This window comes from Convolutriloba macropyga, chromosome 3 (assembly GCF_964194025.1).
Source record: "Convolutriloba macropyga chromosome 3, txConMacr16.3, whole genome shotgun sequence".
NCBI classification, from domain to species: Eukaryota; Metazoa; Xenacoelomorpha; order Acoela; family Convolutidae; genus Convolutriloba; species Convolutriloba macropyga.
The window spans coordinates 75,597,058-75,611,905 of NC_134470.1; the positions used below are offsets into that span (position 1 = coordinate 75,597,058).

Below are 14,848 nucleotides of genomic sequence, written 5' to 3' on the forward strand. Positions count from 1 at the left end.
ACCTAAAACTAAACAAAAATAACTTATGAATCACCAGAAAACATATGCGACCAGTCCATAAAAAGGTTTGGTAACAATTATACAAAAAAGAACAAAAACAGTAAAGTAAAAAATTAACTTATTTTTTGAAACAGTTAACTATAAAGTAATAAATACCATTATGAATCAATTAATATTATTACAAATTTACGATTACCACTGTTTCTATAGAAGGGCATTAGGACCTGTCCTTATTCATTTTTTAAAGCGGCTAAAAAGAACAACAAAAAAAACAAACAAAATTTCAATTGAAACTTGCCAGAAAACGCTGTCAAAACAGTCAAGCCATATTTTGGCCCTCAAAATATATTCGATTGCGCCTTCTTCAAACATCTATAATGTATTACGTGGCCATTCATTAGTAAGACTAAGTAACAACTAGACAAAAAAGCGAAGTGCTAAAGTAATACTTTTAATTTTTTTGCGAAACAAAATTACATTCAATGTCATGAAAGGCATTAATTACAAAAAGAACTATTAAAATAGGGTCGTTTATTCATAAAAAAGAAGCCCTCGAGACCTGCAATTATCCAGAATATTTCTTGCATCTACAAAAAGAACGTCAAATATGACAAAAATCAAATTAATTTACTTTTTTTTTGTGAAAAACCGGTGTCGAAGCCAGTTAAGGTCATATTAAATTCTTTAAAAAAAGATTTTGGACACCAATCCCTTTCATTCCCTTGACACCCATAATGTCATATTTGACCTGTAATTAACTAACGAGATCAGGTAACAGAAAGAAACAAAAAAAGAAAATTGCGAAATTGAAGTTTTTTTTTTAATTTTGGAAAACGATTGTTTTCAAAGTCATGAAAGCCATCAGCTATCTACTAATATCAGAATATCGGTTCTTCTGTTTTTTCATGAAAAGCCAATGAAAGCTATCACTATACAGGAAATTTCATACGACCGAAACGACAAAGTATAAATGACAGTTAGACAAAATTTAAAAAATTCAATTGATTTCTTCAAGAAAGAGGCGTCGAGGCCGTTAAAACGATGATGTATATCTTTCAAGATTTTAATATGTGCCTTATTCTGAATGCTAATAATGTGACATGAGAACTGTGATAATGTGACAAAATTAGAAAACGTGAAAAACTGGCAAATATCAAAACAAACAAAAATCTGAAATCTTGTAGTATCAAAGCCAGAAAACATTAACTGCAGGCTTAAAACTGCAACCGAGAATGAATGTTAAATCAGTAGAAAGAAGAAGCATTCTTTCTTTGCTGAAACTAAGCTGGAAGTTGAACAAATTAAGAAAAAAATAGAGGAAAAGTTAACTAAGCCATTATTTATTGAAAAGTCAATTATTTTTAAAAAGAAACGAGCAAAAACTTTCAAGTAAAAAACTAAATGCAATAGCTTCGAGCTGCTTAGTAAGCGAATTGGTTGGACTTATCACTCCTGAGCTTTGATTTGATATGTTCTGTTCTTTATTATTAAAAAAAAGGTCTTTTTTTTAAAAAAAAAGACCGACTGATTACAACCCGATTTTTTTGGATTGTAACAGTCCAAGAATGGCCCAAAACTATCCCTGCTAATGCTTATTGTCCGTTAGGAACAACTGAATTTTCGAATGTTGTAGATATAGATAATTTGTTAGTTGAGAACTCAAAATAATTTCTGCATTTTTGATAATCAACGAGTAAATTTAGCAAAAAAGGCAAAATTTTAACTACACAGCACTCTCAGAGGTGTACTGTCGGCAAATTTAATCAAAGTGGACTAAAGTAGCTTATTTCGTGCTTTTTTTGATGAAAAAGGCTAAATTTTGAAATGTTTATCCAGATTTTTTGACCAAAAAAATTAAATTAAAACAATCAACAATGCTTGTTCGTCTTCAAAAATAAAACAAACGACACTATTCTTAAAAATTATAGCAAATTGTAGCAAAACTGACGAAAATTTAGGCAAAAATTCCGGAAAATGTGAATAAAAACAACGTGAATTCACTCTACTTTTCTCAGAAGTTTAAACCTCGATAACTCCCTGTAGAAAACGAAAATTAAAAAAATCTTTTTAATTCCATATTCTACGCTGGACGAGCTTTCTAATGATACCAGTCTCAACTCTCTACGATGAATATATCGATCGGCGAAAATTCACGGAACAAAAAAAACCCATTTGAGTATATAGTTCCTCCCCCCTCAAGAGGGTCGGAACAAAAAATCATGCGTACTTGAACCGTCGCTAAATTGCGATAAAAGAAATTTCAGATATGACATCTCATCAAAATCTTAAATAGTTTCACCAATAAAAATAGAGCGCATTCAGACCCAAATTGATCAGCTACATTTTGTTTCCAGGTCTTCAAAAAGTAAACCTTTCATGATCTTAAGGTAAATCTCAATTTTACTTCCTGAAATTTAAAATACGCCTACATTTTTTTGTACAAAATCAATTCTGATAATTTCTATTTTTCAAACTTAGTTCACAGTCTTCAATTCTTAAAACAGATTATTAATAATGATTGTAATGAACAAATTCAATAAGTAAGGTTAGCAGCTAATAAATATCAGAACCGGATTATACTTTCTAATATTTTCACTAGTCACAACTGAATTGCTATCGCGCCAGGTTGAGGCAAAAAGTGAAAATGGATTGCCTCCCAAGGTGTACAAAAAGTATTCAGGAAAATAAACCTTTAGTCAAAAAAATTGACAAATACTAATATTACTTCAACAAACACTTTTGTTCATAAGCTAGAGATCGAATTTTATATCTCAATAACAGGTACGGAGATTTGAAGTAAAAACAAACGGTAAAACAAAAGCGGTATGAATTTGCGACCACTTCAATAGTTTCTGAAAAAAAGTAGTTTCTCTTGCTTAACGTCAATAGCGTTTTCATACACGCGCTTAAAATGTCTGACACATACCCTCGTATTTAAATATATTTGAATTGAAAGAAGGCGACCAAAAATATTTTGAGTAACGAACGAGTGAATCAAATTCATTACGATAGAGCGCATTCACAAGAGCCAAATGAACGGATCTTTTGTTCAATATCAAAAATTAATTTTACACTTGACTTAACTTGAGTAACGGAATCATTTCTGCCGCACCAGATGATCTGACATTTTTTGAAGTACAAAATTCCGAAAATTATAGAGGTCCCCAAGTAGCTCATCGTCCCATAATTTCCGAATTAGATTCCTGTAAGCAAAAACAAATCAGTCATGCGTGAAATAACATTTCGAGCAAGCACCACTACCAAATAAAGTCTGGTCTATTATTCCTCCTCAAATCCTTGCAGACTATCTTAATACATTTAAAACGCCACTTACGTGTTGGATATGGCATAAAATTGAGCGATTATACTAATTGGCAATTATAAACGTCTTTGCTGAAAATTGGCCCAATATTAACCAAAGGTAGGGAAGCTGTCTCGCAATGAACTAGCTGAAGAAACATAACCCAGTAACAGCGTGCGAAATGCCCTTCACACCAGGAACAAAACCATACCTTCGGCTACAAAAAGTAACGTTCGGCAAAATAGAAAATTCTCATTAAAAAACACTAATTTGCTTTTTTCGTACAAAGATTCTATTTTGCAAGAACTAATTAAGAACAAGGACAATTAAAAACAAAACGGATCATAGCATCTTTTGGAAAGAACAATGAGAATAAAGTGCTTATCAGCAAAACTAAATTCGTCAAGCTGCTTAAAAAACAGAACTTCAGCGATTTTCATATTTGCACGAAAAATTGCAATCTAGAGGTTGTTTAAAAATAAAGGGCTAATTTATCAATTAGTTTCGTTTATGCATTGTTATCCGGAACGAGTATAATGATACCCCATTTCTTTCGCTCAAAAAATTTCATAAACCTCTTTCATTGAGATGATCAGAATGAGTCGAGGGGATCAACCTTAAGAACCACTCTTCACAGATTAAGAACCACACTTCACAACATGAAATTGTCTTCCCAAATAAATTTCGCTGAATCGCATACCTAAACTAGTAAGGCATACAGCTCTCGGAGAGCTGCTCGTCCACTTAATGATTTACTGTTCATCTCATTGTTCAGGACAAAAAGTTAAAAGCGTCAGACGAAAAATCGGTCAAGCGAAATATCGCATTAAAAAAGACCACGACCAATATAATTGCTACAAACTTTGTTTGAGAGCAATCAAAAAGTGCAGACTGTCAGCCAAAAAAATATTGCGTGAAATGACCGGCCGGACCCGGAGGAGCTTCAAATTTGCAACTAAGATTTTAAGACAGCGTCATAACCTGGCGGTTGTTAGTCTCGTTACAGCGGATTAAAAAGAAGCTAAAATGATAACGAGTAAATTCTCAAATTTACCGAAATCTAATATATAATATATAACAGCAATAGTCAATATAGCTTCTTGACTATGTCTGACCACATAGATATTTAAATTCACAAGTATTAAACTCATATCAGCGAGCGACCAATTTCAATAATCGATTTTATTAACAGTATTATTTAGACGAGAGAATCGCAACATCGAACTAAGGAGCAAGAAAAGAGTTTTAACCCAGCAAACCAAAAAAAATAATGTATTAAATTTATTCCCTGCCAGTTGTAAAAGATTTCAATTAATAAGATCAACAAAATAGAAATAAGGGAATAAAATTTTTTCCTGACGTCACCGGTAAACAATGTTTAAATTTAAACCATGGCGTTTTATTTAAAACATAAACAGCTTATCACAAATTTCAAGTTTAGTCATTGACTGATGTGTCTTTATGCGAAAAGAACAAATGGAGGACAAAAGGCTGGAAAAGCACTAGAGTTTTTTAAAAAATCTTTACATACTTATGAATTACTAATGCACTGAGATGATTTAAGATGCAAGGATTTCGCACATGTCAAGTTCAACGAAGGACTCTAAAAATGGGTAAATTGTTCCACCGATAACTTTTGACATGTACATGAATGATACATTTATTCATATTTGATCGCTACAGAATCGTTTTCATTTACAAACCACTGACCACCAATAAAGTAAGCACGTAACAGTCACAAATGAAACAATGCTATCATCATTTTACAACTGAAACATCAAATACAAATTCGACAAGTTAAAAAACAAACAAACATTAAATCTTCTAATTTGACACTTTTGACATACTTTCAAAGTAATTCATTGAAATGATAGGCTGTGCACAAGTTCTTTTGTGGCGCAGGTGAAAAACGGAGGACACTTTTGACCACTCGTCAATTGTAAATGATTTAGTCGCGAGTAATACAGGTCCTGAACACAAGGAATAGGAATCGTTTATCAATGTTGACCAGGCCTAGATGACTCTTTAGAGGTGATATTTGTTAAGTCGTTTTTCTCCGTCGAAACTGAACAACATAGTAGACCATTCTCCCCCATTTGACGTGATATTGATATCTTTGTTTCTGATCGAGTTAAAATCAACAGTAATTCAATTGGATTTAGTCATTTGGCTGTTCTTAATATTTAAGGTTGCAAATCAACTTTTCATTTTTTTTTCTTTTGGTTGTTTTCGTGCTGTGTCCGGCTGAGTGCATTTACAACTCGTCCTTGACTGGTTCGGCCTCCTCGCCCTCTTCTTCCTCCTCCTCTTCGGCGTCTTCCTCATCGTCCTTCTGGACTTCACCCTTCGATTCCACGAATTTCTTCATAGCTTCAAGGGTTCGTCCGCCGTTGTATTGGACAGCCTAAAATATGCACAGAAATAGAGCTCACTCCATAACTCGGTTGCACCGTGGAAAGGCCTTCCTTTGAAACTGGTATAATCTAGTTCTTTCACGTATTAAGATTCGAACACTGAGAAAACAATAGCCAAATGAGGTAATGTGAGGTCATCTTATTTGGGTTGAGTTAACTAATTTCCTTTTAAAAAGAGCCAAACACTTTGCTTAAAAACTATACTGAAAAAAAACTCCCTTAATTTTATGTTTAAATGGGGATACATCTTTTGCACTTGGGGGCGTAAGATAATTGCCCACTGAGCTGGAGGAAGGGGCGAAACGAAACAAATAGGTCCGAAATCATGGCTTGGTTTTCTGGTTCTTAGTCACTGAGAACATTTCAAACATAGCTGGCAAATTGCCAGAAAATAGCCGCAATAGCTTCATAGATCTGTAGTCTCAAAAAGAAGGTAAAAAAGACAGACCAAAAAACAAACGTATTCTTTTCATTAAGGGCTGAGATGTTAATATTTGATAGGAATCTGTATAACTTATTGCCGTTGCTATTTGCTGCTCTTAAATAACCTTCAATTAGAGTGACAATCCCTCATTTGACCTTATCTCTTCAAATTAAAGCAAAGAAAAGTCAATTTCTGAGTGAGGAAGTCATTTTTTTAAGAGTGAGGTAAGTCACGTGTGACCATAAATTTAATCACGCAAATGAACATAAAAACTAGCTCCACTTAGAGTGAAAAATGACGTCACGCACGCAATTCAGTTGAAATTGCATGAGCGAATGAACAAAAAGCAGATTTGAAGTGGTTGTGACGTCATATGGTCGTAACAAAAATCTTGACGACGAAATAAATTTAAAAAAACCAAGAGAAGGCCAATAATAGCCTCAGCTATCGCTTCGCGGCTATTAAACAGAACTAGTTCTATTTCGTCCAAATGGATAGATTTTGTTGCGAATTAACGTGGGCTATGGACTGTCTAATCTGAGTGGGTAAATGAATGAAAGGTGCTCTCACCTTGTTGTCATCTTTCTTGAACAAGTAGAGGGTCGGGAATCCTTGGACATCAACAAGTGAGACCTCGTTCTTGGTGGCGTCGATCTTGGCAATGACCACATCTGCGCTATCTTTGAAGTAGGCACCCAGTTCGTCGTAAATAGGAGCCAGGGCTTTACAATGTCCGCACCAAGGAGCATCTAAACATGTAATAGTGAAAGAAGGAGCTGAGAGCCCTTAACTTTAAATCGCTTTTCTTTTTACCAAGATTGGTGGATCAATGCAGCTACGCTGTAAGTTTGTAAGCAAACAACCGATAGGATATTCGAAGCTGACACGTAGTTGCATAGAAATCATGGACCTATTCTGTTTGGGGCTCCCCAGTTATAAACTTTGTAGTTATATAGTTCCTTATTATGTAAAAAAAATTAGCACATTCGCTTACATTTTATGATCAAACTTCTCTCACTATAGTGTGACTACATACTGCTAATTGCTTCAACAATTCAAGGCTCAAACATAGCCGTCAATGATAACGAACACTTGCAAAACACTCAAAGTGGAAGCTTTTAGATTTCGGTTGCACGAGTAAAACTGACAAAACGTCAGAAAAAATAACAGTGCGTAAGAATCGCTCAAAGTTTAGCTGATTAGCGAGCAATAGCAAAGAATTTCGCCGTACACGAATACTATATTCAATTTTTTAAATTTTAAGTAGCGTGTAAATTTTGCTAGGACTTACAGAACTCGACAAGCACATCTTTGCTCTTGTCCATTGCAACCTCTTCAAAGTTCTTCCCAACGAGCACCTTGACGGGTTCCTTATCCCAGTCCTCTGGCACATCTTCCGTCATCAAGTGTCTCTGGACTTTACCGTCAAGCACATCTTGCACAAAAGTGGCGAAAGACTCCTCAGTAAATTCAGTGATATCAGCTTTGAATTTCTGCATCTCCTTGTCCATCTTGATCACTCGGAATTGAGTTCCATCTTCGGGTTTCAAGCTGAAGAATTCCATGACTCGGGCGTTAGATTGCTTGGCAGTATCGAGATAGACAAAGACAGCCTTGCCCTTCAGTTTAATGGCGGCCTTTTTAAACTCAGCGAGTTGGGCTTCTGAATCTTCAACTTTGCAGAAAAACAGGGCATGGCTCTTAATGGCGCCTCCGAAGATCTTGGGGGCATTCTGAAAATAAATAGTCAATTAAATAATTTGTTCACATGTTAGGTTATTATTTAAATACTCCTATAGTTATAGGCGTTAGGTGTTAATCTTTTAAAGTTATGACAAAGCTTGATCGGCTAAAAATTAAAGATATTATATCTCTGATGTGGCAGTATTCAAAAATTCACTGATCTATTTTTTGAAACAAATATATTCAAAGTCATAAGAGCCATTACTAAACACAAAACCTCCACATAGACTTATTTTTGTTTCACTAAAAAGATAGTATCCGTCGTTAATGAGACTAAGCTACAAAAAAAGGTGGCAAAGGTTAAAAAAATTGAATGATAAAAAGAAAAATATTCAAACACATAAGAGCCATTAAGTGTCGGCTTCAATCGTTGTACAATTTCACTAATACCTCCATAGATAGCGAATTAGTCCACTGATTAATTCGACAGAGTCATAGGATTAAAACAAAACATAACCGACTAACGTCGGACGAATTGCTCTCAAACGACCGGCGAGCGGTTGGCTTCGTCAATAGCTAGCCATGGTTTATTGAAGCTAGCGCTAGCTTGATTCGACTCTTCAACTTTTAGTTTTCTAGCTCTGTTAGTAACCAAATCAAATAGAAAACTGATATTTAAAAAATTTACAAAATATTTCAAAATTTAAAAGAAAAGCTTCCAGATTTTGCAGTGAAAATGTTCAAAACTTTTTTTTTCTCCTGAGTTATGTCAAGTAACCCATCCACAACACTTGAAAAACTTCGTTGGCCAGTAATGATAGTTACACTCAAAAAAACAAACATTCAAAAATTTTGAAAACAAAAGCAAACTTTAACAAAATCTTGCTAAAATTCAAGACATCAAAATCTTCAAAACCATTTCATTGTCTCAAGAGACTATCGAGTATCATCATTTCAAGCTTTAATTAGTTTTACTGGCTCAAAAACGTCCATAAACTTGGAACACGATAATAATTTTTCGAAAATTTAAAAAATTAAATTTTATCAAAAAAGAGCTAAAGCTGGAGTCATTAAAATATTGATAAACATTCCATGGAGGAGGTCCCTAGGACCCTGGTGCCGGAAAAAATGTAAAAAAGTCAAAAAGATTTTTAAAAAACTTGAAATTGCAAAAAATTTTAAAAATTGCTGATCTTAAAATCTTGAAAAACCTTCTATTACATCTAGAAGCAATGCAATAACCTAAGCTCAAACTCTAGAGGAGGTTATGTGGCTGTTGAGTTTGGAGAAACCAAGAAAATGACAAAAATATGAAACAAGATTAGAAGTTGCAAAAAAAACTGCAAACATTTTTGATAAAAGTTGTAACTAATCCATGGGCAACAAACATTTTTCAATAACTCATTATCAAAACTCAACGGAGATTTTCTGTTATGCTTGAAAACTTGAATATATGACATTAAAGACAAATAAACTGACAATAGCGATAATAAACTGACAATAAATGTTAAAAATTGCAAGTTTTGTCAAAAAAGTTGAAATTCGTGGTGTTGAAATCAGGAAAAACAATTCATTACATTTAGAACTTATACAGTACCTACTTTTGAACCCTAGAGGAGGTTTCTAGAGTCTTGAGAAATCTAAAAACCAACAAAAACCTGAAAAAAATGCAAGTTTTATTAAAAAAAAAAATGGATAAAACTTGTCATATTAAAAAACTGAAAGCTATTCCATGGCAAATAAAATTGTTTCAGTAAGTTATAAGCAAAACCTTAAGGACGTTTTCTGGCCCCTGCATTCGGAAAGAAGTGGATAAAAAATATTAATGTCAAAAAAATTGGAGAAATTTCCACGTTTTGTCAAAAAAGGCTAAAATTCGTAATGTTAAAATGTTGAAACCGTTCCACTACCACTAGAAACTATGCAACAACCTAATATGAAACCCTAGAGGAGGTTTGTCTATGCCTAGGGCTAAAAAAATGACAATAAAATTTCAAAAAACTTGTGGGGGGCAACAGAGCGGTGGGGGTGGGGGCAATAGGGGGATCAACAGTGGGGTTGTCGTCAACCTCTAAGAACCGCCCTTCACAACATAAGTTTAAGTCACCAAAACAGTTTGAGCTAAAACAGCTGAAAGGCTCTAAGAGCACTTAATGCCCGCTGGGCGGTACCTGTTTATCCCATTTTTGAGGCCGAAAAGACAAGAGCGTCAGACAAAAAATCGGTGAAGCGAAAAATCGCATAAAAAAGACCGACAGGACTAATATAATTGCTACAAACTTCGTTTGAGAGCAATTAACAAATGGCAAAACTCAAAAACTCATTTAAAATTTGCGACAACTTTTTCGGAGCTAAAAAACCATGAACTTCACTGTGAAAACGTAATATATGTTCATTGGGCTTCATCTGAACATTAAAGTAATGTATCAATAAGCGATAATTTAAATGAAAATAGACTTGTCTGTAATTGAGATAAAAAAATTGCAAGATTTTAAAAAGGATAGCGCTTCAATACTATTCGAATTGTTTATCATAAAAAAACAATAAGACCAAAACTGGCTTTGCAATTACTGCGTGGATGTAATAGGACGTACTTACTCCAATTAGTTGTCTAACAGAAAATTTCGGAAAAAAATATTGGTATATTTAAATAAATGATGCATCTTTGATAAACACATCAATTTAAATTAGCGAAAAGCCGGCAAATTGTTAGTTCCAAAACATTTTCTGAGGGCCGGAGATTAAAATAACCGTCATCTGAGTATACGAAAAATTTTGCAGCAGTTTTCACATTGCAGATTTGGTGTTATTTTTGTTTTGCGAAATTTCGTTTTGTCGAAATTTTTGTTTTGCGAAATTGCGAAAATCAAACCAAAAGAGTCGGTTCAAACAATTCAGCAGCTCTTTTTAATTTAAACAACAAAACCAATACCACTATTGCTAAAAATTTTCATATATTTAGCACGATTGATCAAAATTTGGACAAAACTTACGAAAAAAATAAACAAAAACGGACAAGAGGTAAATTTTACAAAGCTTTAAACCTCGAAAACTCCCCGAAAAAAAAGCGAAATTAAAGAACATTATTGATTTCATATTCTACGCTTGCTAAGCTTTATAATAATAGCACTCAATTCTCTACGTTGAATATATCGGTCGGCCAAAAACGACGGAACAAAAACCCCACTTGATCATATACTTCCTTTCCGCCACTAAGGTGTGTCGGAACAACAAAGGCAAGTGGACCATTAACAAAAATCAACAGAATTCAATGATTCGAGATAAATTACTGTGTAATTGGCTTTCAAATGAACTCCAACAAGAGAAAACATACCCGGCAGATTGCCGGAAAATAGCCGCCGTTGATTCCAATAAGCATGATTGGGATAAAACGAATAGAATATATTGAAAAAAAAAGATTTTTGTACAAAAATAGTTTTTAAGTCCGATTTATTTTGATGGCATTTCGTAGTTGAACATACTTCTGTTTCTTAGAGAGAGGCTACAGGGGCTACTATCAACACCAATAAGCATTAGAGGTGGTAACTAAGAGTTATAGGAACGACGTTCAAATAGCGGGCATCTAAAATTGGGCTTTATGGGTTTATCCCGTTTCTATTTCTGACTTCAATTTTTTATACCGACTCTGTTCATTTTGAATTGCTTTGCTTAGCAACTGATGTTCAAATTCACTTTTAGCAGAATGAGAGAAGAGAGAAACTAGCCCAGAGAAGTCAAAAAGATTTCACGCAAAATGTCGAAAAAGCGGCAAAATGGTAAAGCGAAAAAAAGTTTGACGAAGTAAAAAAACATAGCAGGACAAGTCCTGACGTAAAATTCAAAGAATTTTCATTGACTCAACAAACAACTAGACCTAGAACGGACAATGGGTGAATTGGGAAAACCATTTTTAAAAATCAGATGAAAAAAAAACAAAAAAAAATAGAAAATCAATGTCAAAATGCTGCTAGGGAGAACAAAAAACCACTAGTGAGATATGTAATTTTGATTCTAACAAAAAACTAGGTCCAGAATGCGCTGTGAATGGATTGGGAAAACTATTTAGAAAAAAATTCGATCCAAAAAATCGAAAAAACAGTAAAAACAGTGAAATTGCCGCATGTGAACAAAAAACCACTATCGAGAAAGCAAATTTTTGTTCAAACACCGTTTTCTCACTCTACTTTAAAATTAGAGCGAAAAAAATTCACGCCGCAAAACCACTCGCTTTTTCGCTCCATTTCCTGTTTCGGCGTGAAAATGTGTGAACAGATCTTAAAAAAAAAGACAGCGCCCCAATACAATTCAAATTCTTTGAATTGTAAAAAATACGAGCGCAATAATAGCCGGCTGAGAAGATGAGGGCGGCTATTAATAAACAACTATCTCTTAAACAACGGTGATACGATTAATATCAAAGATCAATATAGTTCAGCGAGCATTAGTAGAACTGACCTCATCAGAGAACTCAATGATGTAGGGTAGTCTGGAACCAGCGACAAACTCCTTCAAGTCAGCCTCCTTCATCTCACCATCATAGGTCAGCACTGGCTCATCGAACTAAAAATTAGCCCAACATTCATCACAAATATCCAAAATTACAATATACGTTTTCAGTTATAGCAAGCACTATATGAACTAGTGTGACACCACAAGGAACCAGTATATGCTTTATAATAATCATGCTTTTGACTTATAGGTTCCAGCTACAACACCCCGTGCAACACTGCTGTAAACAACTTAAAAAGAAAGTGGTAGATAATCAAGGACAAAATCTAAGACATGTTGAACTCATGATTTGCAACCTACACAAGAAGCGAATAGACAAGCTTGACAATTTGGTTGAAAATTCCTCACCTTTCTGAAGACGACAACCTTGTCCTTGGCTACTTTGTGTTCGTCTCTGAGAGAAGCTTCGGCTGTGATTCCAAATTTCACATCATCCATGCTCGATGCAAGGCTCAAGAACACCTGAAAAGGACCTCAAATAACCCGAAAGGATTATGCGAGAAGACAGAAAAGCTCCGATGTTTAAATAAGTACCAGAATAAATAAGTTTAAATTAGTACAATAATAAAATAGTAAAATAAAAAAGTATAAAATAAGTAAAATATAGTAAAATAATATAGTAAATATGTAATAATATAGTATGTATGTACAATATATATGTAATAATGTTGTAATAATATAGCAAATATAATTTAATATTTATAAGTAAATATAGTAAAATATAGTATAAAATAGTAAAATAAATTAAAATATTAAAATTAGTTTAAATAAGTACAAGAAATGAACTCGAATTTCTTAAAGCTGTCTGCAAGCTCCTCCAACAACAAACTTTGACAGAGCAAGTTTAATCGCAACACGAGAACCAAACTAGCCTGGTTCCTAAGCTATTTTAAGGTAACATATCATGAGAAAGGTTGACGAACCTTAGCATCAGCTGAGTCTGTTTTCTCGAAGAATCCAACAACAACTAATTCATCCTTCTCCATGAAGCTCTTCAGGTCATCTGAAGACGTCAGAACAGTGGCAGGAGGTCCTGTCTTCTTAACAATCCAGTTCACAATATCAGCTGCCTTTCTACCACCTAAAAATAATACGTCGAATATTTAGTATGTCTAGTGGGACAATCTAAAGTGCTTAATATGTTGACTGACATTGTAATCGTTAAATCTTGGTTATTTCCAGGTGTTTCAACCAGCTTTACCTGCCGGAACTAAGGCATTTTCTTATGTTGACGGCAATGATGATGCTTTACGCACTTTTTCGAATTCCAAAATTGTCCTTGTTAGCGATTCCGTTGGTAGGACTGGCAAAATTATACAGTTTTAAGCCTCTTCTTGAAACATCTTTAGTTCAATTCATGTCTGAGATAGTCACGCAAGTTGTTCTTTCTGCAAAGAGGCTCCACAGTATATAAAAACGTCTCTGATACGTGCTTTTTGCAGCTTGAATGTGGCACAATAAGCCTTGCAAAAAAAAATTTAAAAATGTGATTTTAGGTAACCCTTTTCCCCAATTTCAATGATATATAATTGTTCATTCATGGAAGACTTACAGACTAGACGTCTGAGTGTATAAAAACGTGAATTGATAGGAACTGGAACTAACCAGAGTAATCGCTGGGTCCACTAGAGGAATCCTTCTTGAAAAACTTGAGGGTTGGGTATCCTCTAACGCCATGGTCCTTGGCCAGACTGCTTTCCACTGTGGCGTCAACCATGGCCAGTTTCACTGAGAGGTCTGGGTGGTCAGCCATGAGAGACTGGGCTGCCTTAGCGTACTCGGGTGCCAGAGCTTTACAGTGTCCACACCAAGGTGCATCTTAAACACACAAATCATTTGTCCGATTTCGAAAACTCTTTAAATTATCGCAAGTTTCAAGGCCCATAGTTTTTGAGAAGAGAGCCAAGAATTAGATACCGGCTCCACTGGAGCACAATTTCCTACAGATAAAAATAAGGCTATCTTCGGATTTTTTCCGTTTGTGCCCCCCACCCCAGTACGTTATGTGCCCCCCCCCCCCCAGTTACAGAGCACGTGTCATTACATAGTAAATCATTGTGTAAAAATATTGCACGTGCGTCTGGGGTGTGAAAATAATATGCATCCACTAAGCTGGGGGGGACACAAACGGAAAAGATCCCTCTCTTCTATTAGACCCATGAAAGACGGCATTTTTAGAACGGTAGTGGTGTTCCGGGCACCAGCGATATTGAAGGGTGGGTAAATGAGAGGGGGGTTGCTCAGTTTGACAAAGCTTTGGTCAGGAATAGACTATAATTAGACAAGGCCAAAAACTTAAAAAGTACTAACAGAATTCTACGAGGACAAAGTCAGCAGAGGCGATTCCCTCTTGGAATGTGTCAGTGGTCAGCACCAGAACTCCGTCTTTGTTCACTTCAACCTCTCCCATCACAATACCAGCCAATAGGAAAGCAGCCATTATAGCCACAGAATTCGAGGCCTTCATTGACGTCATTTTCATAACTATTTCTGAAGATTAAAGTAAATAGTTTGCCA

At 34.9% G+C, this 14,848-nt stretch overlaps 1 protein-coding gene across 1 annotated transcript; it reads right to left on the minus strand.

The window, feature by feature from the left end:
- Positions 1 to 4,323: 4,323 nt before the first annotated feature.
- On the minus strand, positions 4,324 to 14,848 carry LOC142336464 (protein disulfide-isomerase-like). The gene is made up of 8 exons (XM_075385318.1): positions 14,642 to 14,848; positions 13,937 to 14,149; positions 13,255 to 13,412; positions 12,680 to 12,793; positions 12,278 to 12,382; positions 7,431 to 7,872; positions 6,710 to 6,888; positions 4,324 to 5,705 (listed from the first exon to the last, which is right to left on the minus strand). The coding sequence occupies exons 1-8, from the start codon at positions 14,811 to 14,813 to the stop codon at positions 5,556 to 5,558; spliced, it is 1,533 nt and encodes a 510-aa protein (XP_075241433.1). The 5' UTR covers positions 14,814 to 14,848; the 3' UTR covers positions 4,324 to 5,555.